We start from the raw sequence: 22,182 nt of genomic DNA, 5'->3' as shown, positions 1-22,182 counted from the left end.
TGGGACATCAGTGGTATCATCTGACCACTTACATTCACATTATTCTACAGTGGGACATCAGTGGTATCACCTGACCACTTACATTAACATTATTCTACAGTGGGACATCATGGTATCACCTGACCACTTACATTCACATTATTCTACAGTGGGACATCATGGTATCACCTGACCACTTACATTCACATTATTCTACAGTGGGACATCAGTGGTATCACCTGACCACTTACATTAACATTATTCTACAGTGGGACATCAGTGGTATCACCTGACCACTTACATTCACATTATTCTACAGTGGGACATCATGGTATCATCTGACCACTTACATTCACATTATTCTACAGTGGGACATCATGGTATCACCTGACCACTTACATTCACATTATTCTACAGTGGGACATCAGTGGAATCATCTGACCACTTACATTCACATTATTCTACAGTGGGACATCATGGTATCACCTGACCACTTACATTCACATTATTCTACAGTGGGACATCAGTGGAATCATCTGACCACTTACATTCACATTATTCTACAGTGGGACATCATGGTATCACCTGACCACTTACATTCACATTATTCTACAGTGGGACATCAGTGGTATCATCTGACCACTTACATTCACATTATTCTACAGTGGGACATCATGGTATGACCTGACCACTTACATTCACTATATTCTACAGTGGGACATCAGTGGTATCACCTGACCACTTACATTCACATTATTCTACAGTGGGACATCAGTGGTATCACCTGACCACTTACATTCACATTATTCTACAGTGGGACATCATGGTATCATCTGACCACTTACATTCACATTATTCTACAGTGGGACATCATGGTATCATCTGACCACTTACATTCACATTATTCTACAGTGGGACATCATGGTATCACCTGACCACTTACATTCACATTATTCTACAGTGGGACATCAGTGGTATCATCTGACCACTTACATTCACATTATTCTACAGTGGGACATCAGTGGTATCACCTGACCACTTACATTCACATTATTCTACAGTGGGACATCAGTGGTATCACCTGACCACTTACATTCACATTATTCTACAGTGGGACATCAGTGGTATCATCTGACCACTTACATTCACATTATTCTACAGTGGGACATCAGTGGTATCATCTGACCACTTACATTCACATTATTCTACAGTGGGACATCAGTGGTATCACCTGACCACTTACATTAACATTATTCTACAGTGGGACATCATGGTATCACCTGACCACTTACATTCACATTATTCTACAGTGGGACATCATGGTATCACCTGACCACTTACATTCACATTATTCTACAGTGGGACATCAGTGGTATCATCTGACCACTTACATTCACATTATTCTACAGTGGGACATCAGTGGTATCATCTGACCACTTACATTCACATTATTCTACAGTGGGACATCATGGTATCACCTGACCACTTACATTCACATTATTCTACAGTGGGACATCATGGTATCACCTGACCACTTACATTCACATTATTCTACAGTGGGACATCATGGTATCACCTGACCACTTACATTCACATTATTCTACAGTGGGACATCAGTGGTATCACCTGACCACTTACATTAACATTATTCTACAGTGGGACATCAGTGGTATCACCTGACCACTTACATTCACATTATTCTACAGTGGGACATCAGTGGTATCACCTGACCACTTACATTCACATATTCTACAGTGGGACATCATGGTATCACCTGACCACTTACATTCACATTATTCTACAGTGGGACATCATGGTATCATCTGACCACTTACATTCACATTATTCTACAGTGGGACATCATGGTATCACCTGACCACTTACATTCACATTATTCTACAGTGGGACATCAGTGGTATCACCTGACCACTTACATTCACATTATTCTACAGTGGGACATCAGTGGTATCACCTGACCACTTACATTCACATTATTCTACAGTGGGACATCATGGTATCACCTGACCACTTACATTCACATTATTCTACAGTGGGACATCATGGTATCACCTGACCACTTACATTCACATTATTCTACAGTGGGACAACATGGTATCACCTGACCACTTACATTCACATTATTCTACAGTGGGACATCATGGTATCACCTGACCACTTACATTCACATTATTCTACAGTGGGACATCATGGTATCACTTCACTATTATTAGTGTATGTACAAGGTACATTACACAAGTCACATGCAGACCTCAAATAGTGAGAAGTGTCAGTGTCACGGAATGTACCTGATCAGGGCCGGACTACCACATTTGGGCCCCGGGGCACCTACCTCTATTTTTTTTAGTAAAACATATTTTGGGGGCGATAACAGCTAACTTCCTGCATTTCAACACATTTTATCATGGGGCAGAGAGAAATAATATGTCATACCATTCTTCACATTTTGCCATTAGGCTGAGAGAAAATGATGCGGTTTTAAAGCTAATTTCCTGCAACTCTACAAGGGTTGTGGGCCCCCTGGAGGTTTGGGCCCCCAGGGCACATGCCTTACGTGCCCGTTTGATTGTGGACCTGATAACAACATCCACTTGCCAAACATCTCTGGCTCCCTCTCAGAACCCAAAGATATCAACTTGACGCAACAAGCACATGGTCAGATATATATTTGGGCTTCTGGCTGTTCAACATGACACTTTGGACCTGGTTGGATGTTTAATCTAAACATTTTTTTTATCATTATTACATTATTGATATTCAGTTAATGAATCATATTTATATGGTTATATTGATTGGAAATATGTTATCAATTCATAGAAGAAAGATATTTTTTGGACTGTTATGAATGTACAAAGTTAAAGGGCCTTAGGTTCAGAGAGAAAGCGAGAGAGAGATAGAGAGTGTGAGAGAGATGCAGAAAGGCTAAAGAAGGGGTGTCAAACAATGGCGCTGAACAAAATATAAATGCAACAAGTGAAGTGTTGGTTTCATGAGCTGAAATGAAAGATCCCAGAAATGTTCCATATGTCAGCCCCGTGTCAGCCTAGTGGTTACAGTGATGGGCCAGTAATTGAAAGGTTGCTGGATCGAATCCCTGAGCTGACAAAGTACAAATCTGTACTTTTGTCCCTGAACAAGGCTGTTCCCTGGTTGTTCTTTGACATGCCTTGTTAAATATTTTTTTGAAATTACTGTCCGAACTTTTGACTGGTACTGTATATATATATATAATATATGTTTCATTGAAATATTGAAATGACTAAAACCAAATCGAAACTGTAGAAATATATAAATTGTTTGTGGGAAACCTACGGGTGTTTCGGTTTTAGGCTATGAAAGACAACCAGACAACCAGGCCAAATTCTCGCATTTTCTCGCGTTGGTGGAGGCCTGGAGCGTCACTCATTTTAAATTGCGCAGTGTTAGCGGAGGCGCATCTCTCGATTGAATTAGCTTTCTCTGCAAACCGACGAATATGGCAGATATTGTCCAGGAAATTATTGAACCCATTGAGGCTGAGACAGAGGGAACATCTCAGGATGGCACGAATGGCCTGAAAATGTAACTAAAATATCGTATTTTTCTGACAATCTGTGCTGCACTCACAGACAAGATGGAGGCTAGCTAACGTTAGCCTAGCATTAAAGCTAGCATCAAACTAGCTATGGCTTGCTACCTAGTTGCTACTTTGCTTGCTTGCTAGCTAACTTGTTGGTTATCGTCGTCTTCGTTGATCGTCAAATTTGTTTTTAGATTTGTGTAATATATCGTTATTTTACTAGGTAGTTATGCAGATAACCACATTAGTTTTATCCATCCAACCATGTGTAGCTAGCTAACGTTAGTGCGTTTAACTCATAGAATTATCATACTAGAGCGTACATGAACCGTTTGGCGGATAAAGGTCAGCCATTTTGGGCAGGGAGTTGGTCAACCAGTTTGCCAGTACTGTGAAAAGACTGTAAATAATGAATTTGAGAAATGTATCCTTACTGTATGTTAGCCAGCTTTAGAGGAATGATTCCATATTTTTTTGTAATGCCAACATTCCATTCAGACAATGCAGTCAATCCACAGCCATAATCTGGTTGAAATCAGTTGATGATGGGATTTAAACAAATTATCAATGCAACAAGTAACGTTACTAATATTGCTGTCCAAGAAAACAAACATTTAGACATTAAGGTCTGTTTTGTGTGTGTGTGTATATTATATATACTATTTTAATTAGTCTCTTTATACAGAACATTTGTATAAAACTAATATGAACTGTATAATATATGGCAATATTTTTAGTTTGACAATTATATTACAGCATTTCTGATATGTCACATGCCTTTTCTTTTACTATATAAAGTAAAATCTGGATTATACCTCGACTGCCATCCATTCCTATTAGACTGGTTTGGATTTCTCCCTGACCAATATGGCTGCAATTTTCATCCCATTGTGGGACTTTGAAGGTGTATAACATGGCCCCTCGGTAATTTAATAGGATTTATATGGTTTAGGTGCACAGTCCCTTAATGTAGATTTAGCTAGCGAACAGTTAGTTAGCCAACAACAGACAGTTGGTAGTAATGTATTGCCCGTGTAGAGCCGACAGTTTGTAGTTGAATCAAGAGTTGCCTACAGTAACTTTCCTCTCCTCTCTGTGAAAAGTTGACTTTGTAGCTAACTAGCCGTTTGTGTCTATAAACCCATGTTACTTAAGGGAGATTGAAGTTACATAAATTTATGTGCACATGGGTGAAATGACCATGCCATGTAGGTTTAGGTAACATTACCTATAACAGACAAGCTAGCTGCATCCATTAATACTGTCCTCTTCTGTTTTCTTCAGAGAGCCGGAAGAAGACGAGGTTCTTGGTGAAGATGTCCCTGCAGAAGAAGAGGACCTAGGCCTGGGTGATGATGAGGTCCTTGGAGATGAGGTCCTTGGTGATGATGATACCCCTCTCGATGGTGACCCTATCGATGACGCTCCTATCAATGATGCCGAAACCCTTGCAGATGACCCTAATGATTCCCCTGCAACCGCCCCAACCCAAAATACTAAGTCTGAGCTCAAAGAAAAGATGTCCGGAGGAGGCCGCAAAGGGAACCGCTTCCACCCCTACAAAGAGAAGCAGGTCACTGGAGACAAGAAGGGCGGAGGAGGGGGTCACAGGAACCGTGTGTTCATTAGCAATATCCCCTATGACACGAAGTGGCAGGCTATTAAAGATCTGATGAGAGAGAAAGGTAATCCATCCACACACAGGGCCATGCTTCTTCTCCCTATAGAGATGAGCCCTATTCTTTCCAGCTCAACAGGAGCTTTCTCAGTCCTCTTTGTGACCAGAACATAGACCTAGCCATATCTTCTCGTAGTTCCTTCTTTTGAGGCAACATGTTATTGTATTGCAGATATTATTAAGTCAGTAGAATAGACATTTCTGGATTTTTCATTTTTTACTCCTTGGTGGACACCAATTTAGCTTGGATTGAATTGAAATGTCTGTGCTTGTTAAAGTTGTTATGTAGTTAGCTACTATTGGTTTTATGATATTGACTTACAGCTCCAAAATGTAACCTCAGACAATTAGTAGTATTGACTACTTGATTCCGTTGAACCTGTGTTAAGGTGACAAATGATTGTTTTGTATGAATGAAACCATTGTCTCTCTGTGCACTGAACTATTGGGTCTTTAGCTCTTCACAAATACTTTTTTCAAGGTGAAAAGGACACCTTTTAAACTGTAGTGACTTCTTGCTATGTTGACAGGAACCGTGTTGACCAAACTGTTCTTCTATACTGAAGTGTGATCTGAATTCCCAGGTTGACAGTAGTTGACTGACTGTGTGTCTGTCTCAGTCGAGCCCAGGAAGGCATTGGAAGGGGTTGTGTGGTGACTATTGGTCTGGGCTCACTGTTGACCAATCATGGGGAAGCATCGTAACGGCATAACCAAGGCAACGGCCTGCCCTGGAGCGAGAGTGGTGGTTCAACAGTCGACTGGTGATTTTAAATGCCTTTTGTTCTCTTGGTATTTTTCCTTTGTATGTCTCATGAAGTTGGTGAGGTTACATACGTGGAGCTCTTTAAGGATGCTGAAGGAAAGTCAAGGGTAAGTGATGTGGACCAACTCACTGCACGAGGTTTTAAATGCCCTCCACTGCAGTATATCTTTATTTACCAAGTGTTCTGTAAGGCACTGATCCAAGGGGTTATCCATGTATGTCTATGGGATGATATGTTGGTGGCTGTTAGCTAGAGCCTGTTATAGCCTAGTTGGCTGTAGAGTGATGGAGGATGTCTTCTTGTTGATTCTGGAACACTAACTTGAATTCATCTGAAACTTAGTACACCTTTGTTTTTAAGTTGTTGTAGTCTTCTCAATTGGTGTCAAAGTTTGGCAGTTGACCATTTCTCAAATGGATTTTGATGTCTTATTGATTGACATTTTACTTTTCGGTCTTCAAATTGTTACCTTTTTATTTGGATCAATGGCACAATTATCTCTTCATGAACAAACTAATTATTTCTAAAATATTGTAGATTTTGTATAAAGTAACTTTCTTCTTTCTCCAGCGGCTCACAGTAAAATCTCACCATCGTTTATTCATCTGTAATATTATGATGCAGCCAGGAATTTGCAAACAAGGTTGTGAATGTATTCAATTCAGCCATTTAATGTAATATGTAGTTTGAGAAACGGACTGTTTAGTATATACTCCTAAACAAACGTAGACACAGAACGGACATATTTGTAAGTATATCCTGAGTTCTTTTTATTCCACTGAAGACGGTAAGGGTACCATGTCTCTACTGGGAACAACAAAAAAAAGTCTATAGCAAACCAAGTCAATGTCTTTTAAATTCACTTAACTTTTTACCTTGGATACAAGCAAAACACACTCCCCACATCAAGGCCTGTTAGCTGGCCCTTCAAGATGGATTCTGTAATCCACTGATAGCATGATGTCAAATGTGTAATAATGATGTTAACTGTTGTCAGTCTAATCACTGTCTTTGTTCATTCCCTCTGTTATGGATCTGTGTCTCTGGAACCCCTGGTGTTATCTGTACAGGGATGTGGGTAAGGAACCAAACTTTACCTTGCAACGTGGTCTCAGTACATTTCGTATGATCCTGTACGTAAATCTGACACACTCCCTTTAATATGATGTTTTACATTTCGTATGGTATGTGTTAATTTCATATGAAATGTTAGTTACAATTTTCATATGTTATGAATTGCAGTTTGTATTATGTTACGAATTTGCAATGTGTATATGTTACTAATTCCAATTTGTGGCCAATGCTAGCTAGGTGGCTAACATTAGCTAGGTTAAGGGTTAGGTTAACCTCTCTGGGATATGTAGGACGCTAGCCTCCCACCTGGCCAAAATCCAGTGAAAATGCAGTGCCAAATTCAAATAAATTACTATAAAAATGAAACTTCCATGAAATCACACATTCAATATACCAAATTAAAGCTACACTTGTTGTGAATCCAGCCAACGTGTCAGATTTCAAAAATACTTTACGGCGAAAGCAAACAATGCTATTATCTGAGGACAGCACCCCAGTAAACAAAGACAGACAAGCATTTTTCAACCATCCAGGTGCGACACAAAACACTGAAATAATGATATAATTCATGCCTTACCTTTGACGAGCTTCTTCTGTTGGCACTCCAATATGTCCCATAAACATCACGAATGGTCCTTTTGTTCAATTAATTCCGTCGATAAATATCCAAAATGTCCATTTATTTGGCACGTTTGATCCGGTTCCAACTCGCTCAATATGACTACAAAAGTTACCTGTAAGCTTTGTCCAAACATTTCAAACTACTTTTGTGATACAACTTTAGGTATTTTTTTACGTATAAAATTGAAGATGGGATGGTCTGTGTTCAATTCCGGAGGAAAACAAAGTGTAGCTAGCTTTCAGGTCACGCGCCTCTAACAAAGAGTACACTTCCCTCATTCTGAACAGTGTTACTTCTTCAGTTCTCAAAGGAAAAACCTCAACCAATATCTACAGACTGACATCCGGTGGAAGCGATAGGAACTGCAGGAAGGTCCCTTAGAAATCTGGATTCCCAATGAAAACTCATTGAAAAGAGTGACCTCAAAAACAAAAAAAATCTGAATGATTTGTCCTCGGGGTTTTGCTTGCCAAATAAGTTCTGTTATAGTCACATACATGATTCTAACAGTTTTAGAAACTTCTGTGTTTTCTATCCAAATCTATAATAATATGCGTATCTTAGCTTCTGAGTGTGGGTGGCAGGCAGTTTTAATTTGGGCACGCATTTCATCCAAAATTCCGAATGCTGCCCCCTATCCTAGAGAAGTTAACGGGTTAGGTTTAGCTAAGTAGCTAAAAAGTAGTAAGTAGTTGCTAAAGTTGTCCTTGAGATTCGAACATGCAACGTTTGGGTTGCTAGACGTTATATATCCACCCCAACCAACCACCATTTAGTTTTTTGCCTTAAGTAAACTTCTGTTTCATGTAAAAAGTGTCAAGTCATACTAATTTCAGTGTCCTGGATTTACTTATATGTTAAGTCTAGTCTGAGACCAGGCGGACACGGGGTGCTTCTCAAATGACACACTATTCCTAGGGCCCTATACAATCTGTATGAATTATATTGCGTGACTCCGTTTTGCTTCTCCCCAAATTCTGTTTTCTCCGTTTTTGTTTTGCTCAATGCTTAAACCACCTCAGGAGGCCAATTTTGAGGCCTGGGGAAAACACTTCAATGTCAATTATTTTGGTATACACAGCACCTAGCAATTGGCTTTTATTTTGCTTTGTTTTTGTAGTGTATGTGATGGTAGTGTTTGCCAAACAGATACCCACTGGATTTATGCAAATAATTATAGTAGTGAACATTTAGTGTAGAAGGTTTTTGGGTGAGCCTTTCCATATACCAGAAGAGTTTATTAGCATTGTCGCAAACGGCTACATAAAGGGGTAGCTGCACGCACAGGTGGGGGGAATTCTCGTTGCCTCTTCAGAAAGTTGCAGGAAATACGAATCATTGACTCATTCTGTTAATGTCTTATAATAAACTTGGGCAAATTAATACTTTTTTTTAGACATTTAGTTGATTCCCTACTAGGTTGGGGCGGCAGGGTAGCCTAGTGGTTAGAGCATTGGACTAGTAACCGGAAGGTTGCAAGTTCAAAACCCCTGAGGTACAAATCTGTCGTTCTGCCCCTGAACAGGCAGTTAACCCACTGTTCCTAGGCCGTCATTGAAAATAAGAATTTGTTCTTAACTGACTTGCCTAGTTAAATAAAGGTAAAATAAATTTTAAATAAGTTCAATACATTTTTGAATTTTATTGTCTGGATTCTGTGGTACCGTCCTCGTGTAGGGCCCTATATTCTCCATTCAGTACACTCATTTTGACCAGAGTCACATGGGGCGGCTAATAGGGTTCTGGTCAAAAGTAGTGTACATGGGGAATCGGGTCTATTTCAGACACACCTTAATTTCATGAGGCATTGTTATGCATGTCTTCATCCACTGACTGTCTGTCCTGCAGTGTTGTGGAGTTCAAAGATGAGGAGTTTGTGAAGAAGGCCATAGAAGTCATGAACAAATATGATCTGAATGGAAGACCCCTCAATATCATGGCGGTAAGGACCTGTTCACACTCTAGGCACCACATGGTGATGAGAGATTTAAATTTAGTGGTGTGCTAAACTGCACTTTAATCCAGCCTGCTGGAAATGTGGTTACATTAACATGGTTTGTAACTGTAATCACTGAGAACTAGGCCTAGTTAACGTCAAAGTTTAGAGTTGTATTATAGGTCAGAGGTCAAAGGATGGGGCCATAGGTGTTTAACCCCTTGTTTCCCTGCTCCAGAACCCTGATGTGGACGGCTAAAGCTCAAGAGTTGAAGTAATAGGTCAAAGTTTAGGGGTTATCTGTTTCCCTCTTTCAGGATCCTGATGGTGAGCGTGCTCGGCGTGTGCTGCAGCGTACAGGGGGGATGTACCCTGGAGGGGGAGGCAGGGGGCAGGAGGGGGGACCGGGTGGTGTAGGTGTACCCCCTTCCATCGCTAACAACCCCAACGTCCCCCATGAAGTCATCAGCTCTCTACGGGTCGGACGCCTAGGGACTACTGTGTTCGTAGCCAACGTGAGGACAAGCATACACACTATACTCTCTGATGTCTGTCTCACTTCTCTGTGCCTTTGTCTCTGACCATCTCCCCTCACTAGATTTATATCTGCTGTATTGAAGTACCAAGTTAACCTACCAATATTCCGGTTTACCAATTGAAGACAACTTGAGTGGTGCACTCTAAATCTCAAGTCCAACTATGTCTTCCTAGAACTTGAAGTTCCATGTTGACCATGTTAGTTTCACTGTTCTCTATGCTATTGCTAACTCTGTCGTCTCCTGTCTGTTTAGATGTGTTGTGTGGTAAGTTGTTTCTATGCTAACCCGGTCCCTCCCCTCTGCGGTCTCCTCCCAGCTGGACTTCAAGGTGGGCTGGAAGAAGCTGAAGGAGGTGTTTGGTATGGCAGGAACAGTGAAGAGGGCTGACGTGAAGGAGGATAAGGATGGGAAGAGCAGAGGGATGGGGACTGTTACCTTCGAACAGGCCCTGGAGGCTGTACAGGCTATCTGTATCCTTTATATACTACCACAGAACACACCCACCTTCCAACAGGCTGCAGATTCTATCTGTATCTTTATATATTATATACTACCACAGAACACACCCACCTTCCAACAGGCTGCAGATTCTATCTGTATCTTTATATATTATATACTACCACAGAACACACCCACCTTCCAACAGGCTGCAGATTCTATCTGTATCTTTATATATTATATACTACCACAGAACACACCCACCTTCCAACAGGCTGCAGATTACATCTGTATCTTTATATATTATATACTACGTTTCACTGTTAGTTTAGGAAGCATGTGACAATTTTATTGGCATTCTTAACTCTGTTCTCTAGCCATGTTCAACGGCCAAATGCTGTTTGACAGACAGATGCATGTTAAGATGGTACGTGTGCTTTGTTATTTGCATGTTTCTGATTTCACTGTAACACTGTACACAGTTAATGTGTGTGGAAGGTCATAGAGGTCATTGGGGTGGCAGGTAGCCTAGTGGTTTGAGCGTTGGACTTGTAACCGAAAGGTTGCAAGATCGAATCCCCAAACTGACACGGTAAAAATCTGTCATTCTGCCCCTGAACAAGGCAGTTAACCCACTGTTCCCCAGTAGGCCGTCATTGAAAATAAGAATGAGTTCTTACCTGACTTGCCTAGTTAAATAAAATAGAGGCTGTTACATGTTGGTGTGGTAATATGTTGTGTGAGAACCACCTCTTGATATGTTGTTTCTGTGTGTTTCAGGATGACAAGTCTATGCCAGCTGATGATTTCCACCCGGTGGAGAAAGCTCCTCAGTTACCACGTGAGTACACATCCTGTCCCTTTCTGACATCCTGTCCCTTTCTCTAGAAAACACCTACATGTTAGAATGACTTCAGCATTATCTCTATCAGAAATGGGTCGTGTTGTCAGCTAGTTGGCTCAGTGTTCTGTTCTCCAGTGAACCAAGGCATTACATAAGGGATGTTATGTTTGTGTGGTCAAACAAACTCCAACTCTGTGTCCTCTGTGTGTAGGGGGTCTGGGAGGGATTGGGATGGGCCTGGGACCAGGAGGACAACCTATCAATGCCAACCGGCTGAGTGGTGGAGGAGGAATGGGCAACATGGGCCCTGCAGGTTAGTACTGACCCCTAACCTTGCCATAGTACTCCAGCAAACACACTGTTACTATTTAAACCACACACACAGACTGCAGGTCAATGGAGGAGCCAGTCGGTTCATAGTTATCGGTTGTGAAGAGTAGCTGTATGTTTTAAACCCTCTGTCTGTTGTTCCTGTACCTTCTCCAAGCACTTACATCACATACTGACTCCCGCACCTCCGACCACTGAAATGGGTGGAAATTGGTGGAAAGTTGTCTAGAGGTCATGTAGAATAAGCTTTAGTACAAAACAAATCCATGTGAGATGTGAAGTGTGTGACTCTGTCTGTCAGGTATGGAGGGAGGACCTGGGTATGGAGGGATGAGCAGACTAGGAGGTAAGGTCCTAGATAATAGATCTCTACTGATTCACTTTGTTACATGACTGGACAACACATGGGTTGTTGTGACTATCCATTAATATAATACTGTGTGTTTCCTGGAGGGTTTGGTGGCATGGACAGCATGGGGGGATTCGGAGCCAGAGACATGGGACGGATGGAGGTAAGGGGACACATCTCGGGCTGGGAATTGCCAGGGACCTTACGATGCGATATTATACCGATACTTAGGTGCCAATACTACAGTGCCTTGCGAAAGTATTCGTCGGCCCCCTTGAACTTTGCGACCTTTTGCCACATTTCAGGCTTCAAACATAAAGATATAAAACTGTATTTTTTTGTGAAGAATCAACAACAAGTGGGACACAATCATGAAGTGGAACGACATTTATTGGATATTTCAAACTTTTTTAACAAATCAAAAACGGAAAAATTGGGCATGCAAAATTATTCAGCCCCTTTACTTTCAGTGCAGCAAACTCTCTCCAGAAGTTCAGTGAGGATCTCTGAATGATCCAATGTTGACCTAAATGACTAATGATGATAAATACAATCCACCTGTGTGTAATCAAGTCTCCGTATAAATGCACCTGCACTGTGATAGTCTCAGAGATCCGTTAAAAGTGCAGAGAGCATCATGAAGAACAAGGAACACACCAGGCAGGTCCGAGATACTGTTGTGCTAAGAAGTTTAAAGCTGTATTTGGATACAAAAAGATTTCCCAAGCTTTAAACATCCCAAGGAGCACTGTGCAAGCGATAATATTGAAATGGAAGGAGTATCAGACCACTACAAATCTACCAAGACCTGGCCGTCCCTCTAAACTTTCAGCTCATACAAGGAGAAGACTGATCAGAGATGCAGCCAAGAGGCCCATAATCACTCTGGATGAACTGCAGAGATCTACAGCTGAGGTGGGAGACTCTGTCCATAGGACAACAATCAGTCGTATATTGCACAAATCTGGCCTTTATGGAAGAGTGGCAAGAAGAAAGCCATTTCTTAGAGATATCCATAAAAAGTGTTGTTTAAAGTTTGCCACAAGCCACCTGGGAGACACCAAACATGTGGAAAGAAGGTGCTCTGGTCAGATGAAACCAAAATTGAACTTTTTGGCAACAATGCAAAACGTTATGTTTAGCGTAAAAGCAACACAGCTCATCACACTGAACACACCATCCCCACTGTCAAACATGGTGGTGGCAGCATCATGGTTTGGGCCTGCTTTTTTTCAGCAGGGACAGGGAAGATGGTTAAAATTGATGGGAAGATGGATGGAGCCAAATACAGGACCATTCTGGAAGAATGGAGAAGTCTGCAAAAGACCTGAGACTGGGACGGAGATTTGTCTTCCAACAAGACAATGATCCAAAACATAAAGCAAAATCTACAATGGAATGGTTCAAAAATAAACACATCCAGGTGTTAGAATGGCCAAGTCAAAGTCCAGACCTGAATCCAATCGAGAATCTGTGGAAAGAAGTGAAAACTGCTGTTCACAAATGCTCTCCATCCAACCTCACTGAGCTCGAGCTGTTTTGCAAGGAGGAATGGGAAAAAATGTCAGTCTCTCGATGTGCAAAACTGATAGAGACATACCCCAAGCGACTTACAGCTGTAATCGCAGCAAAAGGTGGCGCTACAAAGTATTAACTTAAGGGGGCTGAATAATTTTGCACGCCCAATTTCAGTTTTTGATTTGTTAAAAAAGTTTGAAATATCCAATAAATGTCGTTCCACTTCATGATTGTGTCCCACTTGTTGTTGATTCTTCACAAAAAAATTGTTTTATATCTTTATGTTTGAAGCCTGAAATGTGGCAAAAGGTCGCAAAGTTCAAGGGGGCCGAATACTTTCGCAAGGCACTGTATCTTATGTAGATATCACAATTCTACATACAGTGGGGCAAAAAAGTATTTAGTCAGCCACCAATTGTGCAAGTTCTCCCACTTAAAATGATGAGGCCTGTAATTTTCATCATAGGTACACTTCAACTATGACAGACAAAATTAGAAAAATCCAGAAAATCACATTGTAGGATTTTTAATGAATTTATTTGCAAATTATGGTGGAAAATAAGTATTTGTTCACCTACAAACAAGCAAGATTTCTGGCTCTCACAGACCTATAACTTCTTCTTTAAGAAGAAGTCCTCCACTTGTTACCTGTAACCTCTTGGTGTTAGGGGGCAGTATTTACATTTTTTTGGGAAAAAAAATCCTGTTTTAAACGGGATATTTTGTCAGGAAAAGATGCTAGAATATGCATATAATTGACAGCTTTGGATAGAAAACACTAACGTTTCCAAAACTGTAAAGATATGAATGTGAAGAACAAACGGAGCTATTTCACCTACAAAAATAATATTTTGGGAAAAAATGAACTTTGGCTGTCTACCTGGGAGTCTCGTGAGTGAAAACATCCGAAGTTCATCAAAGGTAAACGATTTAATTTGATTGCTTTTCTGATTTCCGTGACAAGGTTGCCTGCTGCTAGCAAGGCATAATGCTATGATAAACTTACACATGCTTGTCTAGCGTTGGCTGTAGAGCATATTTTGAAAATCTGAGATGACCGTGTGATTAACAAAATGCTAAGCTGTGTTCCAATATATTTCACTTGTGATTTTCATGAATAGGAATATTTTCTAGGAAGATTTATGTCTGTTGCGTTATGCTAATTAGTGTCAGATGATGGCAACGGTCCTGTTCACGGGATGGGGTGTCACTACAGGTTAATGGCACCTGTTTGAACTTGTTATCCGTATAAAATACACCTGTCCACAACCTCAAACAGTCACACTCCAAACTCCACTATGGCCAAGACCAAAGAGCTGTCAAAGGACACCAGAAACAAAATTGTAGACCTGCACCAGGCTGGGAAGACTGAATCTGCAGTAGGTAAGCAGCTTGGTTTGAATAAATCAACTGTGGGAGCAATTATTAGGAAATGGAAGACATACAAGACCACTGATAATCTCCCTCGATCTGGGGCTCCACGCAAGATTTCATCCCGTGGGGTCAAAATGATCACAAGAATGGTGAGCAAATATCCCAGAACCACACGGGGGGACCTAGTGAATGACCTGCAGAGAGCTGGGACCAAAGTAACAAAGCCTACCATCAGTAACACACTACGCCGCCAGGGACTCAAATCCTGCAGTGCCAGACGTGTCCCCCTGCTTAAGCCAGTACATGTCCAGGCCCGTCTGAAGTTTGTTAGAGAGCATTTGGATGATCCAGAAGAAAATTGGGAGAATGTCATATGGTCAGATGAAACACAACTCGTTGTGTTTGGAGGACAAAATGCTGCGTTGCATCCAAAGAACACCATACCTACTGTGAAGCATGGGGGTGGAAACATGCTTTGGGGCTGTTTTTCTGCAAAGGGACCAGGACGACTGATCCGTGTAAAGGAAAGAATGAATGGGGCCATGTATCGTGAGATTTTGAGTGAAACCCTCCTTCCATCAGCAAGGGCATTGAAGATGAAATGTGGCTGGGTCTTTCAGCATGACAATGATCCCAAACACACCGCCCGGGCAACGAAGGAGTGGCTTCGTAAGAAGCATTTCAAGGTCCTGGAGTGGCCTAGCCAGTCTCCAGATCTCAACCCCATAGAAAATCTTTGGAGGGAGTTGAAAGTCCGTGTTGCCCAGCAACAGCCCCAAAGCATCACTGCTCTAGAGGAGATCTGCAAGGAGGAATGGGCCAAAATACCTGCAACGGTGTGTGAAAACGTTTGACCTCTGTCATTGCCGACAAAGGGTATATAACAAAGTATTGAGAAACTTTTGTTTTTGACCAAATACTTATTTTCCACCATAATTTGCAAATAAATTCATAAAAAATCCTACAATGTGATTTTTCTGGATTTTTTTTCTTCTCATTTTGTCTGTCATAGTTGAAGTGTACCTATAATGAAAATTACAGGCCTCATCTTTTTAAGTGGGAGAACTTGCACAATTGGTGTCTGACAATACTTTTTTGCCCCACTGTATGCATTGTGATTCGATACGGGGATTTGATGTTACAAAACATATTGCTCATGTTGCTCATTATCAATATAATATCATCCAAAATAATATTGCTATGTTATTGCAATATTATTGCTATAATATTGCTATAGACCCCCCCCCCCCCCCCCCCCCCCCCCCCCATCACCACTAAGGACAAAATAATTGTCTCAAACTGTTTAAATGCTCCTGAAGTTTAATGTGAACTTTCCACTGAGTATATTTCTGACTGTGCCATCGTCTCCTCTCTCTCCTTCTCTTCACTTCCCCCTCTCCAGACATGTCCTACCGCTCAGGGGGGATGGGAGGAGGGATGGACAGAGACTTTGGTCGCAGTGACATGTCCATGAGCAGAGGCTTCGGAGACTCCTTTGGAGGAATGGGTGAGTAGTTTACACCCTCCCTCACTTTCTCTCTCACTCTTTCTCTCACACACACCTGTCACTGTCTGTCATTATAGGTATAATCCATTCCATAGTCCTCATATATCCATCCACTAACAGCATGGTCCATGGTGGGCATTATACTGGGCATGTAGCAGCTTGGAACTGGAACCTGCAGGTAGACTGTACTAAGAGCTGAATCACAACTCCTGTATGGATAACACAACACTGGTCAAGTTAGCATTCAGCCCTATGGCTCCAACATGTTACTGACAGATGTTTGTGTGCTGTAACTTGTTTGTGTTGTGATGTGCTGATAGGTTGTGGTAACGTGTGTGTGTGTGTGTGTGTGATGCCGTGCGTTCTCTCCATCAGGAGGAGGTTATGGAGGAGACATGAGCAGTTTTGGCATGGGGCCCATTGGGGGAGGATTAGGTACACCGAACATTACATTAACATCTCTCACTGTCTGTTAGCACACCCATTTCATACTGCCAATGTTTCACTGTGCTTGACCTTGATTTGATGTGTGGGAGTGCTGGGCTGGAACTAAAGCCTGCACAACCCCTGAATACCATTACGGTAGGGATTCCGATCTGCGGTGCTCACTCATATTCCCTGTGTCCTCTACTAGGTGGCTTGGGCAGCCGGTCCATGGAGCGGATGGGCTCTGGCTATGACCGTATGGGGGGGGGCATGGCCATGAGCCGAGGGTTCGGGGGCTACGGAGGAGGAGCCATGTCTGACAGAGCCAAGGGAGGATGTCAGATCTTTGTCAGAAATGTATGTTTTATAAATAAATACTGTATAAATGTGCATTATGACGTGATGTGCACACACCCCTTTTTAAGCACATTAAAGCACCTAACACATGTTTAATAAGGCTGATCAAATCCACTATATGTACTGCTGGGTATTTACATCAAGGACACAAATTAAGTAGCGTGAATTGGAAGCACTTGTAGACAGAGTAGGCGTCATCTAGCTCTGTGAAAATGCCCCCTAAAGTAGTTAGAATTGTATGCCCCTGTGTTCTAATGTCCTGTGTTGTGTTGTAGCTGTCCTATGACCTGACCTGGCAGAAACTGAAGGAGAAGTTCAGTGTCTGTGGTAAGCCTCTTCAATCAGTCTACTGTACTCAGTAACCTGCAGATGGATTGAATGTAGCTTTGATCTGCAGTAATAAAATGGCTTTAGCAGTGTCAGTGCTTAAACGCTGTCTACTGCTCTTTCTTCTCTCTCATCACCCCTTTCTTACTCCCTCTCCAGGCCAGGTGATGTTTGCAGAGATTAAGATGGAGGGAGGAAAGTCTAAGGGCTGTGGTACGGTCAGGTTTGACTCCCCAGAGAGCGCTAACCAGGCATGCAGGATGATGAACGGAACCAAGATCAGCGGTCGCGAGGTTGACGTCCGCATCGACCGCAACGCCTAGAGTCACACACATACACGGTTACGACAACTGCGCGTTCCATCTCCAACTGCTTTTGTTTTGTTTTAAAAACACATTTTCCACGTATCCGCGTTTCCATGACTATTGGATGTGTATAAGGTCTGTTTTTCTTTTAATCTTCCGTAGTTTTTTTTTGGTAAGCCCTTTTCTTTTTGTGGGTCATACGTTTATTTGAATGAATAAACATTTTAATTTTTCAACTTTGTTGTAAATGTTACTGTGGGATCAAAGGCTACTGGCTAGTTCATAGAAGGCCTGTGTGGGTGTGTTTAATTGAATACAAAGGTTAATTGGAGGTAAAACCCCATAAATAAAATGTCCTCTGGAGCCCAAACATCACCAACTAAAGACCTTTTCTACACCGGAGGGAACCAGATCACAATGCTGTAGTGAAGTTCACTGATATGACTCACGTTGACAAAATGTGTGAAACTAGTGTCCATAAATGTTTAGTTTGCTCGTATCATAGTATTGTAATAGGATCTTTGGTTAGTATACACTGGGAGTCTTAAACCAGCTCTGCTAGCTGGAACTGGGCACCAACTGAAATGGTGTTCATGACAAGTGGACAACTGAATGGATACTTTGCCTTCATCTTTATCTTAAACAGTTTCAGGCGCCGTCTCTGTCCTGACAGTCAAGACCAGTGGAAACTTTTGGGTTTCTTCTCATTACGAGCGTGTCCTCACTCTCCTTACTGTTGAGCAACACAGGCTGCTTGTAAACGCTTATCTGTTCTGCCTGGACAATAGCCCCTTCCCTCCCTCATTCACCTTCCTCATTCACCAGCATTGAGTAATGACAGGTTATCCATTATATTGACCAGACTAGTGACTGCTTTAACAATGAAATATGTCTTTAAAAATGGAATGCAGTTGGGAGGAGGCAAGCTCAGGTGGGAACATTCTAGCCATTGAGAGGGCAGAAACACTTGTGAACAGGCACAACTCTTATATAAAGTTGCTGGGAAGTCATGTGTCCTTATATCAGTACACTCATAACCTAAGCATTGTGAAATTTCTATTTGATCAAATTAACCTCATGTAGTAAGAAGGCCATTCCATTTTTCTGTTGACCAAATATCACAAACCTCCAGACAGAAACTTGGCTTGTGTGAAAAAACCTGCTGGTGACAGATTTTTGGCCCAGTTTTCCCTCTCGCTTTGCCTCTTCCTCTCTGGTAATGACCAGATAAGGTCAGAGGAGTCCAATAGAATATTACAAAGCAGCTTTATTTCCCTGAGTTAGAGGTCAAGAGGTGAAAGGCAGTGTTGCTGGGTCATTCTCACAGGTAGTATGGAGTCTGCGTGGGGCTGCATCTCAAATCACACCCTGCACCCGTCAAACTCAACTCTGGACATTGAAGCCAGTTCCACTGCATTTGATCTAAACAGGAAATGATTTTGGCATGGCTGTAGTTAATCAGGTAGAACAGAAAAGCAGCAGGCTCCAGACCTCATAGGGTCAGAGTTGAGTACCCGTACCCCTACCCTACATTTATTTACACTTCTGTTGGCCAGAGACCTACGTTGGGGAAAGGTGTCATTTGAGATGTAGCCTTAATCTTGTATCCTGGTCTTGGCACCCAGTCCTGGGCCTGTATTCATAAAGTGTGTCAGTAGGAGTGTTGTTTAGATCAGCGGTATTCCAACTTTTTCAGTGGGGACCACATTTTTTTCACCATTTCTCGCGACTCCACCAAGTGTGGACTCCATCGCTGCCACTCAGCCACTACACAGTCTGATGAGTGCGGCCTGCAGCAGCGCTGTGTGTGTGCTACCGTGTGTGTTGTTGTACATCTCTGTGTGTTTATCAGTGTATCAGTCGCTGCACAGTCTGACAGGGTTGTTCCCTATGATGCCCAGTTCGTAGAGGATGGCCAGAGTGGCAAAAACAGCATAGCAGAACAGAGAGACGATCCCCAGCTTCCAGTCCAGCTTCCAGCCGTTTATATGGACCGCCACGAAGAGAAAGACGATGGAGAGGAGGAGGGTGGCGGAGATGAAAACCAGACCGGAGCTGTTGACCTCCACAGGGTTGACCGTGTCCACAAACACTGTCTTAATGAACCAGGGAAGACCCAGACACAGCATGTCAAAAACATTAGAACCCACGATGTTGGACATGGCCATATCGGCTTTACCTGGAACAGAGCAGGAGAGAGGGGTGGAGAGGAGGAGAGGGGGAGGAGGAGCGAGAGGGGAGAGAGAGGAGGAGGAGCGAGGGGAGGTGCGGGGGGAAGAGAGAGAGGGGAGGAGATGGAGCGAGGGGCGAGAGAGAGGAGAGAGAGGAGGAGAGAGATGACATATTACACTATGTTGTACATGTCTGTTTTACCTTCACTACATGACCAAAGTATGTGGACACCTGCTTGTCAGGCATTAATATGGAGTTGGTCCCCCCTTTGCTGTGATACAACAGCCTCCACTCTTCTGGGAAGGCTTTCCACTAGATGTTGGAACATTGCTGCAGGGACTTGCTTCCATTCAACAACAAGCATTTATGAGGTTGGACACATGTTGAGCAATTAGGCTTGGCTCGCAGTCGGCATTCCAATTCATCCCAAAGGTGTTCTAATTGGGTTGAGGTCAGGGCTCTGTGCAGGCCAGTCAGGTTCTTCCACACTGATCTTGACCAACCATTTCTGTATGGACCTCTCTTTGTGCATGGGCCATTGTCACGATGAAACAGGAAGTGCCTTCCACAACCTGTTGCCACAAAGTTGGAAGCACAGAATCGTCTAGAATGTCATTGTATGCTGTAGCGTTACGATTTCCTTTCACTGGGAATGAAGGTGCCGTACCATGAAAAACAGCCCAGACCATTATTCTTCCTCCACCAAACTTTACAGTTGACACTTTGCATTCTGGCAGGTAGCGTTCTCCTGGCATCCGCCAAACCCAGATTTGTCCGTCGGACTGCTATCTGATGAAGCGTAATTCATCCCTCCAGAGAACTCGTTTCCACTGCTCCAGAGTCCAATTGTGACGAGCTTTACACCACTCCAGCCGACGCTTGGCATTACGCATGGTGATCTTAGGCTTGTGTGCAGCTGCTCGGCCATGGAAACCCATTTCATGAAGCTCCCGACGAACAGTTATTGTGCTGACGTTGCTTCCAGAGGCAGTTTGGAACTAGGTAGTGAGTGTTGTAACCGAGGACAGACAATTTTTACTAGGTGCTTCACACGGCGGTCCAGTTCTGTGAGCTCATGTGGCCCACCACATCGTGGCTGAGCCGTTGTTGCTCATAGACATTCCACTTCAGAATAATAGCACTTACAGTTGACCAGGGCAGCTCTAACAGGGCAGAAATTTGACTAACTGACTTGTTGGAAAGGTGGCATCCTATGACGGTGCCATGTTGAAAGTCATTGAGCTCTTTAATAGGGGCCATTTACTGCCAATGTTTGTCTATGGAGATTACATGGCGGTGTGCTCGATTTTATACACCTGTCAGCAACGGGGTGTCCACATACTTTTGTGTATATAGTGTAAGGGAGAGATTGGACTTAAGTATGACTTGAACGATTATGATAAAGGGGACATCTAGTGGAACAATTAGCAGCTGTGGGCTCCATTTCGCCCTGAAGTAATATGTCTCTATGTATCTACTGACCTAGAAAAGAGATGTATCTCGGGGGGACTAAAGGTCAGAAAGGATTAGAAATGAAGCTACAGTAGTAATTACCTTCTCTGGCAACCATGACACTAGCCACTGTGTCTGGTATACTGGTCCCTGCAGCTAACAGAGTCAGGCCCATCACTGTGTCTGGAATACCCAGAGTCTCTCCTGTTACACATAACACAGAAAACATACAGTCAGATACACAGGACATAAAGTCAGGCCCATCACTGTGTCTGGGATACCCAGAGTCTCTCCTGATACACACAACACAGAGAACACACAGTCAGATACACAGGGCATAAAGTCACTGTCTGGGATACCCAGAGTCTCACCTGTTACATCTCAGACATACCACAGGGTCAGATAGAACACAACACAGGGTCAGATACAAAACAACACTGGGTCAGATAGAACACAACACTGGGTCAGATAGAACACAACACTGGGTCAGATAGAACACAACACTGGGTCAGATAGAACACAACACTGGGTCAGATACAACACAACACAGGGTCAGATAGAACACAACACAGGGTCAGATAGAACACAACACAGGGTCAGATAGAACACAA

General features: G+C 42.6%; 2 protein-coding genes across 2 annotated transcripts; one reads left to right on the top strand and one right to left on the bottom strand.

Moving 5' to 3' along the window:
- The first annotated feature begins 3,380 nt into the window (after nucleotides 1-3,380).
- Nucleotides 3,381-18,183, top strand: LOC139403868 (myelin expression factor 2-like). Its single transcript, XM_071147047.1, has 18 exons — nucleotides 3,381-3,558; nucleotides 4,841-5,241; nucleotides 6,055-6,107; nucleotides 7,072-7,079; nucleotides 9,546-9,639; nucleotides 9,951-10,148; nucleotides 10,489-10,642; nucleotides 10,988-11,037; nucleotides 11,391-11,451; nucleotides 11,666-11,767; nucleotides 12,086-12,130; nucleotides 12,238-12,296; nucleotide 15,901; nucleotides 16,428-16,532; nucleotides 16,908-16,967; nucleotides 17,167-17,315; nucleotides 17,591-17,642; nucleotides 17,802-18,183. Exons 1-18 carry the CDS (start codon nucleotides 3,473-3,475, stop codon nucleotides 17,963-17,965), a joined length of 1,842 nt encoding a protein of 613 aa, XP_071003148.1. The 5' UTR covers nucleotides 3,381-3,472; the 3' UTR covers nucleotides 17,966-18,183.
- Nucleotides 18,184-19,693: 1,510 nt separating this feature from the next.
- On the bottom strand, nucleotides 19,694-21,885 carry LOC139403867 (sodium/potassium/calcium exchanger 5-like). The gene is made up of 2 exons (XM_071147046.1): nucleotides 21,674-21,885; nucleotides 19,694-20,126 (listed from the first exon to the last, which is right to left on the bottom strand). The coding sequence occupies exons 1-2, from the start codon at nucleotides 21,819-21,821 to the stop codon at nucleotides 19,804-19,806; spliced, it is 471 nt and encodes a 156-aa protein (XP_071003147.1). The 5' UTR covers nucleotides 21,822-21,885; the 3' UTR covers nucleotides 19,694-19,803.
- Nucleotides 21,886-22,182: the final 297 nt, after the last annotated feature.

The sequence above is a fragment of the Oncorhynchus clarkii genome, unplaced genomic scaffold (genome assembly GCF_045791955.1).
Source record: "Oncorhynchus clarkii lewisi isolate Uvic-CL-2024 unplaced genomic scaffold, UVic_Ocla_1.0 unplaced_contig_3708_pilon_pilon, whole genome shotgun sequence".
Taxonomy (NCBI): Eukaryota; Metazoa; Chordata; class Actinopteri; order Salmoniformes; family Salmonidae; genus Oncorhynchus; species Oncorhynchus clarkii.
The sequence above is the reverse complement of the archived record's forward strand: the minus strand, read 5'-3'. Positions and strand labels throughout refer to the sequence as shown.